This window comes from Thermobia domestica, chromosome 7 (assembly GCF_964235325.1).
Source record: "Thermobia domestica chromosome 7, izTheDome1.hap1.1, whole genome shotgun sequence".
Taxonomy (NCBI): Eukaryota; Metazoa; Arthropoda; class Insecta; order Zygentoma; family Lepismatidae; genus Thermobia; species Thermobia domestica.
Genome location: NC_137460.1, coordinates 26,798,988 through 26,815,328, shown reverse-complemented (window position 1 = coordinate 26,815,328; position 16,341 = coordinate 26,798,988). Strand labels below are relative to the sequence as shown.

General features: G+C 34.3%; 1 protein-coding gene across 1 annotated transcript; it reads right to left on the bottom strand.

Moving 5' to 3' along the window:
* Window positions 1–8,473: 8,473 nt before the first annotated feature.
* On the bottom strand, window positions 8,474–16,029 carry LOC145689932 (innexin inx2). The gene has a single exon (XM_081764288.1). The coding sequence runs from the start codon at window positions 15,875–15,877 to the stop codon at window positions 14,804–14,806; it is 1,074 nt and encodes a 357-aa protein (XP_081620414.1). The 5' UTR covers window positions 15,878–16,029; the 3' UTR covers window positions 8,474–14,803.
* Window positions 16,030–16,341: the final 312 nt, after the last annotated feature.

The following is a 16,341-nucleotide window of genomic DNA, read 5'->3' as shown; positions in this document are numbered from 1 at the left end:
ACCCAAAAGAGGAAACTTTCTTATTTTATACATAAATAAAACCCATTCTAGAGTTTGGAGCTCTTAAAAGTAGCTCTAAGTAGTAGTATTAAAATCCACCGCCCCCCAGACGTACGTCCTGGATCCGCCCCTGCCCCTTCCCCTATAGACCCGAAATATATAATGAAAAAGTTTTCAATTCAGTGTAGCTAAATCCATCACAGCTTCTCCTTAAGTTTATTATGTGAAAATTCTTCTCACAGGAACAAACACTATTTGTTTCTCACCTGCCTTCGTATTGAACAGTTTACACAATTATTTACTTTGATCAGATTTGTAGTATTAAAGGGAATCCTGTTGTATGAACTAAATCCTCGCATACGCAGTGTATGCTGAAACAAAATGTATACTGTATAATTAATGTTTTATTTTCCCAAGAAAAAAAAAAATCAGACCAAGGATCCCTGTAACTTCTCACACGTACAAGTATTTAAAAAGCATCGAAACAAGAATATAATTATCCCCTCCATCTCATACGGTTGCTTAGTTCTCCCCTCCCCTTTTACTTTATGTATTTTTGTTATTAAAATAGAAAAAAAAAATAAGTTTCGACACATCCTTCTTTCATCATCAACGAGAGACAGAAAGTGTGAAACACGTATATTAGATACACATCAGTTTCCGACGAATTATACATTTCGATGTGCATGTGAGTTACCTTACTCAATTGAACATCCCGTTTCCTCCCATATCCTCATTGCACCAAGGTTTTCATCCTCATTTTACTTCCCTTAATCATCCATCGGTCTCCCTGAGCCCAAAAGACATAATCGTGGAATGCTCTATTAATATTTTTCACTTACAGGAACAAATAGGTTGATCATGTTCTTTTAATAAAACAGTCTAAATTCTTTTGACAAGGCCTCGAGGAAAACAATACCGGCCTTTTAAATTTTCTTAGTGGTTCGGAGCTTCAATACTTCGCATTTTCAGAGGATATGACCTTAATTAAAAGTATATTTCTGTAAATTGAACATAACTTATGCAATACAAACTTTTGATTACTACCTTGGTGTTATGTTTAATAATAGACTTACTTCTCGTGAACATATTGCTAGTTACAAAAAAATCTATGCGTATGTTAGGAGTATTGAAAGATTCACAGAAACTCAAAATTTGACTAGACTACCTACTTATTATAACACCTAATTTCCCCTGTAGTGGATTACTGTTTACTATTTGGTTTATGCTTTGTCTCTCACATCTTTCCAAGTTACACACTGTTATTGACTTCTTTTCAGCCATTGTTCGTTGTAAGTGTTCCTGAGATACCTAGGTCCAATAACGGAACTATCATGACAACACAAAATAATACATACAGTGCACGTAAAAAAAAAAAACTATAAACTCTATTCCCCCCCCCCCCAAAAAAAAACTAGCTTTTTATTTATTTTTAGTATCCTTTCGTGCAACACAGACTACAAAACGTTTCTATCTTTCAATATCTAGACTTGGAATATTCCAAAGGTCCAATCATGTAAACACTTCCTAGTGAATTTAAGTCTTACGGATTCCATTGTCCAAAAATTAAGTTGTAAATATTTCTTAATACTTTAACAAAATACCTTTGTTACATTTTTCTTGTTGCTTTCTTTCGCGCTGTTGCACATTTTAGTGTAAAATGATGAACGTACTGTATCTGGAACTAGTTTTATAATAAAAATAAATAAAATACAATCAATGTATCAATTGTGTATTTCCAATCCTTCCTTCCTAGAAATTTAATGAAGAACTTTGTGTTATTATCTTCCATGTGAGTACTCCTGTAGACATTAGAACACAGAAAAGTTTTGAAAAAGAAAAAAAAAAAAAAAAAACGACCGTTTAATCAAGGTTACAGCTATCAATTACGCGAATGGAATAGTTCATTTAGCTTATCCACTCTATTTTGTAATGTAAACATTGTCAACTAAATAATCGTTAAAGAAATGGTGCTGAAATGATAGTTGCACACCAGTTAAAGCAATTTCAAAATTGAGTGTGAAATTAAAAACCCACCAAATTTCATTACTGTTAATAATTCTGACTAAATAGAGACTAAAATTTTGAGGAAAAGATTGTTCTAAGAAAGAAAGAAAGAAAAAAAAACACTAGCCACTCTCTCCAGCTTTCTATCTTATAGTTGTTATATCGTAAGTATTTTATTTCGCAGGAAGCTTTTGAGAGAAGTCACATCAGTAAAATTTAACATTTTATCGCTACCAGTCACGGGAAGGAAAGTGAAAATGTTTCAAATGTTGTATACAGCTAGTGGTGATAAAATGTGTAGCAATTCTCTTACTTGGTGGCAATAGAATTTTAACTTTTATCGTTATGACTTCTCAACAACAGTTATTGATTTAACGTCCCTCTTGAGTACCGAGAATATACGATGACCGAATCGAATGACCTTTCATAAAGAATCGAGCCCAAGTCTCTCGTGCGGACAGTTGGTACATTAAAAATTCATAATCCAAGTGGTATTTAAAAAAAAAAAAAAGTCTCCCATATTACTTTGCGCACCTTTGGAGCGGGTTTGGTCAACATACCGCCTTCCACGAAGTTGGTTCTTTAGTTTTATAGACTGAAATGCGCTACCCCTTAACGAAGATCACTTCTAATTGCCTTATGTTGCTAAGTCAAACACCGAAATATTATTCACCACAACGGAATCGAACTCGTGGCCAACTCGCATCAACCATTCGCCTACACGGAAGCAACTTAAAAACTGCATATATAGATTCGTCTACACTGATCTTACACATTGCTAATATTCGAAATATTGAAGAGAAAAAATAAGTTAAGAGGGGATATGAATAATAAAAAAAAAACTGGTTGATACATTGTTAGTGTCGACCACAGTTATCACCCTCATCTTTTTCAGCATAGAGAGAGAAAAGATGAACAAATCAATTCGGAGGCAACGTCCTCTCTCTCTCTCTCTACACTGATGAAGACGAAGGTGCTTCGTTGAAACTGTTGTTGGCAACACACTTAGTGCTCACACATGGGTTTTAACTATGTAAAACAATTCAATATAATGTTCAAGCTACCTTCACGCTATTCAAGAAAAAATTGAATTTTGAAGAAAGTACAGCAGAAGGTAAAATAGGAAAGAAAAGGAAGGTCGATATTCGGGCAATACTCTTCCGTCAAAAGAACATCAAGTCCATACTGGCCGACAAAGCATCCAGAACCGTACGCAGGAATTGTGGGAGGAGTCCGAATCCAATATCAGGATAAAATATACAGGGTGTTCCAAAACAACACCGACGTTTGGGAGGTGATTACTCACACAAAGATAATCCTAAGGTACTCACGCAACATTTTTTATAGAGGGAGTTTGGCTATGGGCATGTAATTTGAAATACTCACCAACTACCTCTAGAAAAATTGTTGCAAAGGTATCGCAGGATTCTGAAACATGGTTATTTGGATAGGGCACATACTAGTTCCTATGTGAAGTGTTGACCCGACTACAGTAGGTCCCATAGTTTTGGAGCTATGGACCTTTAAACTTCATTTCTTCATGATTTCGGAAGCGTATAACTCCGAAAGGAAGCATTTGTGCACCCAAGTTGGTCTATACCTTTTGTCTTATCTTCGTGTGAGGAATCACCTCCCAAACGTTGTCGGTGTTCGTTTTGAAACATCCTGCACAAAGATTTATAAAATCACTCACAAAATTATAATAAATTTACAGATAAGTGGGAATTTCATGTATGGGGGGGGGGGTGGAGAATTTGAATCCTCAGAACCCAGGTCTACATACGTCTCTGAATCAGTCTAATTATGCCACTACGTATGATATCAAATGATAATCTAGAATTTCAAATATCAAGAATAGTACGTCCCCTTAAAAATCACAGATTATTATCTCAGTAAGATAAAGTAGAAAAGTCTCCACTTACCTCCTACACTTTCAAGGAACACTTTTACATAATCATCGATATCGCACTGCTCTTTACAATAGCATCACCATCAAATTACAAGGTTTTTTTCAACAATCTCTCGTCAAGTTTAGAGATCTTCATCTTAAAAACGATATCTCCTTAACATCAAAACATGTTATATAACAAGGAGAAAAGTATTGAATGACGAGCTCTTAAAATAATAAATTGCAAGTACTTTTCAACTTATTTATGGGAGCTGTTTCCCCACAAACTTACAGCAGAAAGGAACAATGATAGGGCACTCACCTTTGGTGTATGGAGTGTGGTTTGATCCAACATGTGAACTTCTGGACAAAATTGTGTTCGTGCTTTCGGAGTTCTCCAGTTTCCTCCCACATTCAGACTCGGACTGACCAGGGCAGGAGGACAGAAATCCCTGCCGGGGCACACTCTAAATATATATATTGTAGTTTGTTCCATTTTCAGAGTCCGTTAGCCCTCAACATTGAATGTAGTCTTGGAATTAAACTAACAGTATTATAAAATTCTGTTTGGGGTCCTTTGTTTGTAGCTTAGTAAGAATATATTTCAACAATATGAAAAGTGGGGCTCCAGCATCGTGTTGTCTAAAAGTGTATAGGGGCCAAAGTCCTGCCTTTACTCTCTGTTAGTCGTTTGACAAGCGTAAATGAAGTTGACAGCTTTATGAATAAAAGCCACCCCCCTCCCTATTGCAAAGGTTTTACAAGACTAATAATAATAATAATAATAATAATAATAATAATAATAATAATAATAATAATAATAATAATAATAATAAAGATGGGGTCCCTCCAAGTGAGGCTCCTGCCGTGGCCCTATACCCTCCAGTCCGAGACTGGCCAGATTCTCATTTCACGAGTGCTTTCATAATCATCTATCAGTTACAACTTAAAAAGCATGATCGTGTGATGAAATAAATGCAAGTAACAGAATTTCACATTAATTCGAAGTAAAGTTGTTTCCACTTCACATTTTTTCAACTGTGTAAAAGGAAAGGTGTAATTCATAGTACATTCTGCAATGCCCTCCAAATTTTAATGTTGCCTTTGTGCTAACTCTATATCACATACATAGGCATGGCGTAGATTGAAATCCTGGAGAAAAAAATAATTTGTCTGCAAACATCGAATAATTTTTAGTTAAAGAAAGCACTCTGTTACTTGTATCCACGTCAGGCGAGTTATTTTGCCTTGTACAAACTTTTCAGAGGAACCTCTATAACAAAGTTATTTTGAAACAAGGTTCATAATGCTATGTATAAAGAAAACATATAACACTTGTTTCGGTTCGGTACCAAATGAGTGTTTTTTTTTCCTTAGCGCTTCTTTCCCGATAAGTCTGACGAAGGCAACATATGGGTACCGAAACGTAACAAGTAATATATGTATTATGTACCGTCCGCAGCAAGAAATCTGCAACATGAGCATGTAAGTTTATTGTGAAACTACGCCTAACAGCGCAGGGAATGAACATAACGCTTAACTGGCACGAATTACGCCACAAGAAACCTCCGCGTCCTCCCCAGCACACTTATTTTGGAGCAAAAGACTTCGTCGTTTTACAATAAACTTACATGTTCATATTGCAGGTTTTTTTTACTGCGGACTGTACAATCCTTCATGAAGCAGAATTACTGTGATGGGGAATGGTACGTACTTTGTATCCACAACTGAATCAGATTTCCAAGTTCCAGTATGCTCCGGTGCCCAATATAAACACAGAAGCCGCCTTTCATAACCTTGTTGTACCTAGTACTGTATAAGGCTGTGCAACAAGACTGTGCCTAGCAGAGCTATGGATGTCAGGCTCTTGTCAAGAACAGAAGTGTCAACACGCAAGCAACAACTGTATACTTACTTGTGAGCGAACTCTATAGGTTTTACTATACTCTACGATATTGGACACTGTTTAACAAATAAATTACTGCTTACACTGTTCACACTGATGCGTGTAATGGGATAAGGTACAGCTTCTCAGTTAGGAATGCTAAATAATGAACTCTCGCTGACGAAAAAAAAAAAAGCCTTTATATATTTTGAAGGATGATTTTGAGCTTTACGTCCCGTTCAGCAGCGAGGCTATATGAGACGTGGACCTACTGATTAACGGGGAATCCGAACCACATGAGCTTCCACCGGGAATCGAACCCGGATCTTCCACGCCAAAGGCGCGTGCGCTAACCGCTTAGCCACGAAGGAGCTCTATATTTTGAAGGAATATCTCATATTAAACTCATATTTAGGGTAGATTACGCTCGTGTCTATGTGGTTAGTGTATGCGTGTTTCATGTGGGAGACTCGGTTTGACTCTCGGCGAGCTATGTGGTTCGTATCGCAAATCAAGTTATAGGTCCAAGTCTCATACAGCCTAGTGGTTGAAAGATATGCTAAAATCAACCCGACCATAAAGTTTACTTAAAATAGTATAATGTGTAATTTTATGTGCGTAGGTAGTAAATCTTACCCCATCCCCTTAAACACGGATTAAAAACTAATATAAGAAAGTCGAGCAGTAATTTCATTTCAAAAATAAATTAAATGTGGCTGCAATACGAATGCTAAGTGTCTTTTAGGTTAACTTAATACCATTAAAATCAATTTTAAAAAAAGCTATTAACACGGATTTTATAAGCCACAAGCACTTATGAAATTTGAAATTACACTCCACTTAAGAATAAAGAATAATCACAGTACAACAAGTGTTAAGGCTCTTTGCCAATCTCATCCCCCACTTTTTCTTTATATTTCACTTATTTAGATATTGAAGAACTTAAAAAACCCAAGTAAGGCTGGTGATATCTACAAACCGCTATTATATGAATCAATAATTGGTTTCGAGATTTTTTGAACAGTGTATAAATCTAGATGCCCATCAATCACGACGTCAAACTGTGCACCAAAATTTCTGGTTTATAAGAAAAGGATTGCAACACAGTTATTAGGTTTAATTACTTATTGAGCATATGAACATATTGTAACACGAGTACTTACCTACTAATGCTCTTGTAATTTTTCTCCCAATATTTCGAGTGTCACACTGTGGACACTTCCTCCAAAACGCACAATAGCTTAAGAATTTTAACATAAGCTTCACACAACTTTCCTATCAACACTGATATTTTAAGATTACCAAGAAAATATCATCAGTACTTATGGTCACCTGTCGTCCCCAGTATATCGTAGATTACTGATATCATTTTACTAGGTACAAAAATATATATCCTAGGATTACTACACTAACCTACTACTTACACTATTTATATAAATAAGACTATTTCTAATATTCGAGTTAAATAAGCCATCTCGCGAGCGACTGCGACTATGATCACAACTAAGAAAATTCCATTAGTTCGAAAAAAACTTGGTATAAACGTGTTAAAAAGGTCATTAGAAGTAGGTTAATGCACTAATCTAATGATACACTTGTCGTACTTACTGACGATAGGAATAACCTAAAATATGTATAAAGAGAAAGGCACAAAGGTATCAGTACTGATAAGATATTCGTAATAGTTTTAAAACACCACTGTTGGTAGAAGAATTATGTCAGGATCGTACTGTGGGAGAAAAAAAAAAAAAAAAAAAAACTAAAGAGACTGTGTGTGCGTGTGTCAGAGAAGACTATCCGAATGTAATACTCAAGATACTGAAAGGAAAATTGAAACAACGTTACATTAAGTTTCACAGCATTCCATAGACACTCCCTGCCTTACTACATACACTTTTGTAATTGCTCATTGTTTACGTTATTTATAAAATTCGACACGAGGGGGGGAGCTTTTAGCAAAGAGCATTAAGAACCTGACTATATATATATATATATATATATATATATATATATATATATATATACACGAAGTTTACGATTTTCTGCTTGTTTTTCATAAGTCAAAGGAGATAATGAAATGCAACTTACCATAATCATAGATAATGTTGATCTACAACAGAAAATATGAACTTGAAGAATTTTCACTGTTGCCAGAATAACATTTGCCCCAAAATCTAAGTTAAAGCAGCGATTAGAGAAACGAACTCAGCTGCATTTGATTATGTACCATGTTGTTTTGGTATCCTGTTAATTACTTTTTAAGTAACATTATTATTTAATTTTAATAACTGTATGTTAAAATTACTTTGTTTATTACAAACTAAATACAATTATATTAAAAAAAAAAAATAGTTTACAGGATTCCAAGACAACATGACACGTAATCAAAACGTAGGAGAGTTTGGTCCTCTGGTCGCTGCCTTAACTCACATTTTGGGGGAATTGTTCTGGCAACACTGAAATGTCTTCAGGTCCGTATCTTCTGTTGCAGAATAACATTAGCTATGATTGTGATACGTTGTATTCCATTATCCCCTTTCACTTATGAATAAACAAGCAAAAGAAAAATGGTAAATGTATTATTTTTAGTATGTCAGGCTCTTAAACATATACGCAAAGTATTTACACAGAACGTCAAACTTACACTAACAAACACACACTTAAGAATGCTGTAATGGTCAAAGAACACAACATTTATATATATAGAAGCATGTAAAGATTTTTATTCATGAACATATATCAAAAACTCCAATACCATATCTTACAAATGAAAAATAGTTTTCAGGAGGAAAAAAATGCCTCTCTAAGAAAAAGAAAAATATATCCGGTATTTTTTTTTAAGACAATGGAATGTGTCACGATTGAATTATGAGTAGGAAAAAATACAACAAAAATAAGAAGGAACAGAACAAGAGAGGAGGGGAAAATATAAACAAATATATTGGTCCCATTAATAATTTGTGGTAACTGTACAAAGTCTATTTTGAAAAAAAAAAAATCATGTATATGTATAAACCATGAAAAATATATATATAAAAAATATTAAATAAAGGCACATATTTATTTGTATTTGACGGAATGGTGGCGTCACTATGTACTCCACGGTACACAGTTTTTTCTTTTCTTTTTACCTTACTAATTATTGTTTATTGTATTCACTTTCAAAGTCTCTTTGCATCACTCTAGTCTCCATTTTTTTTTTTTTTTTAATTATAGTCACAAATAAACTTCAATCTCTATGTATAGAAATCAACATTTGTCTCTCTGTATTCTCATCATTAACACAGCAATAACTTGCTAGTACATACTACGTACGCGTGCTCCATCCCACATTTAAGTCGACAATTAACAGCATTTCATTTAACAATTACTGTATAACTTCCCACTGAATAACCAGCTACCTCTATAATAATATATATTCAAAATTTTTCTTCGTTTTAAGCCACCTACTGTATATAAAAAGGATATAGTATTGCCATGAATATCCTGGAAATACGTAAGGAAGCACTCAAAAACCACCTGTTAACTTGGAAGAAAAAAACTGCTTAACTATTGGCACAAAACGTTTTATCAGAATACATAGTATTGTTCTATTAATATACATACATAAATATCTACTTGTTATACGTTTATGCTTTCTTAAATTGAGATCTATCCTATAAAAAATTGTATACTTCCATGTTTTATGCAAGAGACTTGCACATTTAACAACAAGATATGTACAGTTATTACAGAATTTCATTCATCACAAAGAATTCTGTAAAGTTTCCCTTCTTTAAAGTCCATATTAATGTAAAAACAATATTATAATACAAAGAAGTATTATTATTATTATTATATCGCTAGATTTCAAAGTCTTGTACTCTCAACGGAAGACTTCTGATAACTTCAATTTACAATAAAGGACAAAATGAGCAAGGTTATTATTATTATAACGCTATAAATAATAAGAACGCGAAATAACGTTATTATTTCACAATACAAAAAGCTGTCAATAAATCTAGAATTTCTGAGGGAAAACAATCGCATATCAACAATGCATAATGACATTTATTAAGTAAAGAATTTTCCCTAAAGATGGAAGTTTTGCGGAACTATGTGTTCTGAAGTCACTATAATTTATATGTAGTTCAATATTTAATAGAAAAAAAAAATAACGGGACATTTAAACTGGAGAGCAATTCATAGCTTTCGTCCAGTGAAATTCAGCCAAATACCATCGACGAAAGAGCAGAATATTCTCAAATTTTTACAATATTCTCAAATTTTTACACTTATTCAAATCAGAAAACTGATCCACTCATGATACACATTCAATAAAAATTGCTACGGTACTAACGCAGTTTATGGGACCACAGACTTGTAAATTTATAGAAAAAATACCTATGTTATTCCAAAAGAGCAACATATAAATAATCAAAAGATATTAAAAAACACCATCCAAATGTACGCTTTTAACTATGTAACAATCCATAAAGATGCTATGATGAACTGAATTGTTGTGCGAATGTAGCGAGTTCAAGCATGATCCTTAACGATAGAAGTGTCTGAAAGATGTCGGACAGAGAAGGCATCCTGTAACATCAAGAGTGAAATATTGCTGCAATCCTAGTTTATGTGTATACCCACCGTTAGTAACGTGCCTGCTTCCTATGTATCTACCAGTTTCACTATGTCCTTATTCGGGTAAAATAAAATTCTTGCATTAGTGGTGACCTAGCACAGGTTTGTTGGTGGTTCTTGCACTGCAGTCTTTAATGTGTCTGCACACACAAATGCAACTCCTCCCGTAAGGAACAATTTAAAAGGTAATACGAGTAGATTTCCTGATGAAAGCAGATAGGTAATTCATGTATGGTCCCATAAACTGAATTTGCAACATTGCCATATAGTTATCTTGTGTAAAAAAATGTAAATTATATCTTACAGCCCTCTCTACTGTATGCATCAGGACTAACAATCAAGTAAACTATATTATCAATGTAATTATCTGGATCCTTTTAAAAAATTGAATTGTACGGATCAATACCCTGTTATTGTTTCTTAAAGGAGCACTGACAAAAGCTACTTTGTTTTACAAAGAAGTCACTTACACCGTTCAATACTCTGCTACTCAGCGGAAAAAAAAAAGATTAAAAGCATAAGTAACCATTTATCAACAATTAGATCTTTATCTTTTTTAAAGTATCACTCATTGAACGTACAACAACGAACCATTAACATAAAAATTAGTATGCAATTCAATTTAGCGAATTCATTATCTACAAATAACTATGATTTAAAAATAAAATAAAAAGGTCAACAATTTGTGCGTAAATACGTAGATTCGTTAAAAATGGACCGGAAGCGATATGCCCATACCCTCAACTTCAAATTAGGAAGAAAAAAGAAAAAAAAAAAAAACAATTTATAGTAAAGATGATATCGTTTAGTCCTGAATAAGATCAATACGGCCAATACAAACGGTATCAATCAGTGGCGTATTTAAGAGGGAAGCTTCAGGGTTTAAGCCCTCAGAAATTTTATGTATTATGTTAAAGTAAATGAAATATCTTGCAGAATTTTCGAAACTTCCAGGAAACACACAAAATCGTGAATACACCACTGGGTATATTAATCCACTTGAAAGAAAGATTTACTTCTAATACGGTTTAAAATAAAAGAAAAAAATCATGTTACCGTAAAAACTTTTCACCTTGTTCAGAACTTGAACAACAGTGATTAAGATCGCATAAATATATTTTAAAATAGGCTCAACTTTTAAGACAGCACACACACAATACAAACTGAATATATATATAACGTAGAAATTGGGTACTTCCAATGTTTCTATGATATTTCAACCGAAATGAATACCGAACAGATGGATTATTGATAACTATGAAACATTGTGTCAATGTTGCATGCGACTTGCATTGTCATGGAATTGGTATTGGGGAGGGGTTAGTTATTCCATCTCTAGTTGCGTTAAGTTAAAAAGTACTAGGAATATAATCAAATTAATCTAAAATTTGATACTTTTTGGGTGCAAGTCCAGTTTATAGGACCATAGATTTATAAAATTTACAGAAGAAATGTCCTATGTCAGTTCAAAAGATTGAACAAGTAATCAAAATATACTGGAATACTAATTGTGACACACAAAATGATGCTGGAAAACGTAACCCGAAGTGTGTGCTTTTAACACGTAATAGTCCATATGAAGCCCCAGTATCCTCACAAGTAAGCCATTTAGTACATAAGGAACGTTATTTATCTCCACCATCATCACCCACAATTGCTGATAACGCGTCTGATTCCTACGAATGCAACAGCATATAGTCGCGCGGGCCCGCCAGTTTCGCCCTGCCCTTAACCGGGTGATACAATTCCTTCTTTTAAGTGACAGCCTAGCACAGGTTAACTAGTAGTTTCTTGGTCTGTCGTTTTAATAACACATGTTCGCACGCTGTAATTATATTCATAATAGTGAAGCTCAGGAATGCACTTCCACATAAAAAAAAAAAGGTTCTAGGAATCTATTTCAAGATGAAAGAAGTCATGAATCAATGTATGATACCATAAAGTGGGTTTCTACCCGTTATTTGTACACCAACTAAAAAGTATACATTTCTGAACCCCCTCCCCTTATTTTCCAATTCTCCGAGACAATACAAGATGTCCATTATATTCACAGCAGATATTTTTGTAAATGGACCACCATACACCAAACTATACCTGCCACAAAATGGAATGTATCTTAATATACCATGCTGTTCACCCCCCCCCCCTTATTCAAAGCACATTATATTTTTTAATCAATATCAACCTGAACTCTTTATACGATGCGATTGAAGTTTAGAAACTCCGATATAACTACATTATGACTGATGTACAGTATATATTGTGTTAAGTTACTTTTATTTTCGGAGATGTAGGAAGAAATCAAAACCCGATGTTACGCATATCGTGTGAATAAATAAAATCAGAATGAAAGAAGCAACATATACAGGAATCAACGTAAATTGCCGTACACAGCAAAACTGTCACATTATTCGTACAACAAACAACAATGCAGGGATATCTTCCCATTTGTCAACGAAATGCTATGAAAAAAAAAAAAAAAAAAGCTGCATTCATAGTAACCGAGCCCTCACACCAAAACAAATTAATTTACATTACCGCATTAAAATTTGCAATACTTGGCTAACAGGCTGTAAAAATTACACTTGCAAAGAGATGTTCTACCTCAAACCGCAGAAAACAAAACATGGCAATATTACAGTAGACGACAAAGTGAACAAGTGCAAGGATTATTTACTAGTCCGACTCTCAATATAGAATTCTGCCACGTGTTGTATATGATCTTTCAACAGCGCACAAATTCAAAATAATACAACACGAAATAGTATTTGTTTCAACGTAGGAAGTCCAATCCTTTGGAACAAAAATAACTCATTGAAAGCAGCATGTTAACGTACGGTCTTTATAGCGTCACACTTCCGGCTCTGATAATAAGCCAACCAGACCTGTAGTAGCTACCTCGTGGGAAAACCTGACCACACAATGCTTAGCAATTGCATCACATATTCTGAAGCTGCATCCATTTTTCATAGCGCGAAACGCACTCGAGTTTAGGAAAGTGGAAATATATATTTTTATCAACAGAACAAGATTATCATTATGGGCATCACTGATCAATTCAATTTACTGTATCGGGGAAAAAAAAAAAATGCTTCCTTACGCATTCCTTACACGATTTGCTTACAATATAAAGATAATACTACGTACTTTAGAATGAATGAAAAAAAAAAGTAACTTGTTTAAAACATTCAAAATAAATAATACACAGTTCCATTCATAACTTACCAGATCATTACCATGAAAGAAAAATGGTCCCTTTTTTTTTTCTTATCCTCACACAAAAAACACAATTCACATATATATATTATAAATCTTTCTAAGAATACTTACTTTCGATTCAGACTAGCAATTAAGATTGGTTCATAATTAATGTCGCAAAATTTTTCGAACACTTCTCTTAATTTCAAATTCTCTTAAAACTCATTATGATCCTTTTCTTTCTCTTAAATAATGTATCGTCCTATTGGTCCCCTAACGGAATATATAATAATCATTTGGCAGTGTAATTAATGAAAATAATAACGAACGAACGATACAAGTTACATTTTGTTGCGTGATTTCAGGCCACCATCACCTGATACTTGCATTGCTACATAATTTATGAACCAACCTTATGTCTGCGGCGTTCTCTCATGCGATCTTATAAGAATCCAAAGTGTGTATACATATATATATGTAACATTATCAACCTAACATCACATCCTTTAATATTATACAAACAAGTATTAAATAATCATGGAGCGACGCTTTGAACGGTGCCTGCTTCTCTTCAGTTCTGAGCATTATCACAAAATGTTAAAAAAAAAAAAAAAAAAAAATGTATCTTGTGTACATTTTATTGCATTACTTAAACCAAACCAGAGGCAGTTCGGATTTAAAAAAATCTATATATAATCGGAATAATTATTAAGCTTATTATTATTATTAAATAATCATGTATGCAAACTGAAAGACTTATTTAAATATCAGTAGCTAGCTTATTAGCATTTGCTTGCCTTATTCGTCATTCAATATCATTAATGCCTCATTTTATTACTACTCTCCTCGATATGCCTTAGTTTCAATGCTTTCAACATTATGATATAAATACCCTCACATTTGCATGTCAGTTAGCATCAATTAATCAAGAATCATATCCCGTTTTTTTGGATGATTTAAGAAAAAAAAATACGTACGGGAACTGACATGATGTAGGCCTCAAGCAGTCTTTGAGCTAATAACAAATCACAGGTCTAAAGCAGTCTTCTTCAACTAACACAAGCATTTTCTTCAGCGAAAATGTCCCTGTGATTTCATTTATTTTCATTTCAATTCATTCAAAAACGCTTTTACTTAAGTTTCAAAGACACTTTTAATATTATTTTATCAAGTCTTTATTTGTAGGCACTTATATTTGCGTTTTAAACGTTCTCTTTCCCTTCAAATTTCCTAGCTAAGTCTTGCATAAGTTCTTTATATATCAACGGATCCATATTCTTACCTAACTGATACAGGACAAACCAATCACCAATTTGGCACTTACGGGCGATTGTCTCGATCTGGTCCTGGGGTGCCAACCTCGACCGTGCTCGCAGAAGATACATTCTCACTTGGGGACCCATCACAACTGCACAGCGATATAACAATGCAAGGCCGGTTAACACAGACAGGATAATGAACCAAAACCACAAGAAAACGTATAACTTTTCATTAACTATGTTCAAAGGAAGCACACACAAACCGTCAAATTGCTGGATTGTTCCTGAAGGACCGTATTTCCTAAATGTACACTTCGTTACTTTTGGAAACACTTTCGCCATGGGATCATTCCTCTCTTCGGGCTCCATTTCCGTGAATGCAATTACCTGGGATCCGTATTGGGTAAATTCACCATCCAGAAACAAATCCATGAAGTAAATCTGACCGATCACGTTCACAAAATTCAACACTTCACATATGAAAAATCTGATAGCGTAGAAATTCTGGGAATGAAGATTGGAAATAAAATAATCCACAAGCAATTTCTTACGATCTCGCCTGCAGTCTTCACTCACTACGGGGCAATTAAGGTCCAGCACTAACATTTTGATTCTGCCTCCTTCCCATGTTTTCCACAAGTAGCGGGGCACATAGAACAAAATAGCTTGGAAAAACAGCACAAAACAAACCCACTGATAATACTTATGATACTTCACCTCATCTTCTTTGTAATTTGCCGCTACACCAGGGTGGGCCATGTCCACACCAACTTTTCCTTGACGATTGGGAATCGTGAAAGTGGAATGAATCCAACAGTACGTGTCCATAACATTTGGAGGAATTTCGTCAACAATGCAATCAATTGGATCTCCAATATATTGCCTAGACGTGACAAGCAGTGAAAATGCAATCAATATAATTACAGTTGCCTTATAATGAAGGCGGAATATATTGTTGTCTATACATACTGAGTCTAGCTTTAGTAGCCCCTTAACGGAGCCGAATACATCAAACATTGTGATGTTTTTGTATTAACGTTCGTTGCTAGTGGAATGCACTTGCTTCAAACACAAGCACTCACAGCATAACAGCCTTCGCTGGCGATAGAAGCACTTCACATTAGGTATGTCACAAACGCACTGTTTCTACTCGACCTGCTGTACAAACCAAACGACGTTGGCTCCCTCTTCCCCCTCACAAAATTACCCATTCAGGGTAGGAAGCTTTTCGCGCATGGAAAGTGTGTATCACTCGATAAACTTAAGTAAACTCAGTTGTTTTTTTTTAAGTATTTCTTATCATCATTATCATTATTTAAAAACGAACATTTCTGCGGAAGATTATCTCAGAATAATTTTATGGAGGTAAACATATTGTTAAGTTTGATTTGATCGTTATTGCTTGACAAAAATTTATCGATTTACTGGAAGTTAAAATGTGAATTTTAGTTCCGAAACTAATATGGGATAATACCATTGAG

Excerpts from the sequence above, each read along its gene's own strand:
- LOC145689932 (XM_081764288.1), bottom strand. The coding sequence starts at position 15,877 with ATGTTTGATGTATTCGGCTCCGTTAAGGGGCTACTAAAGCTAGACTCA.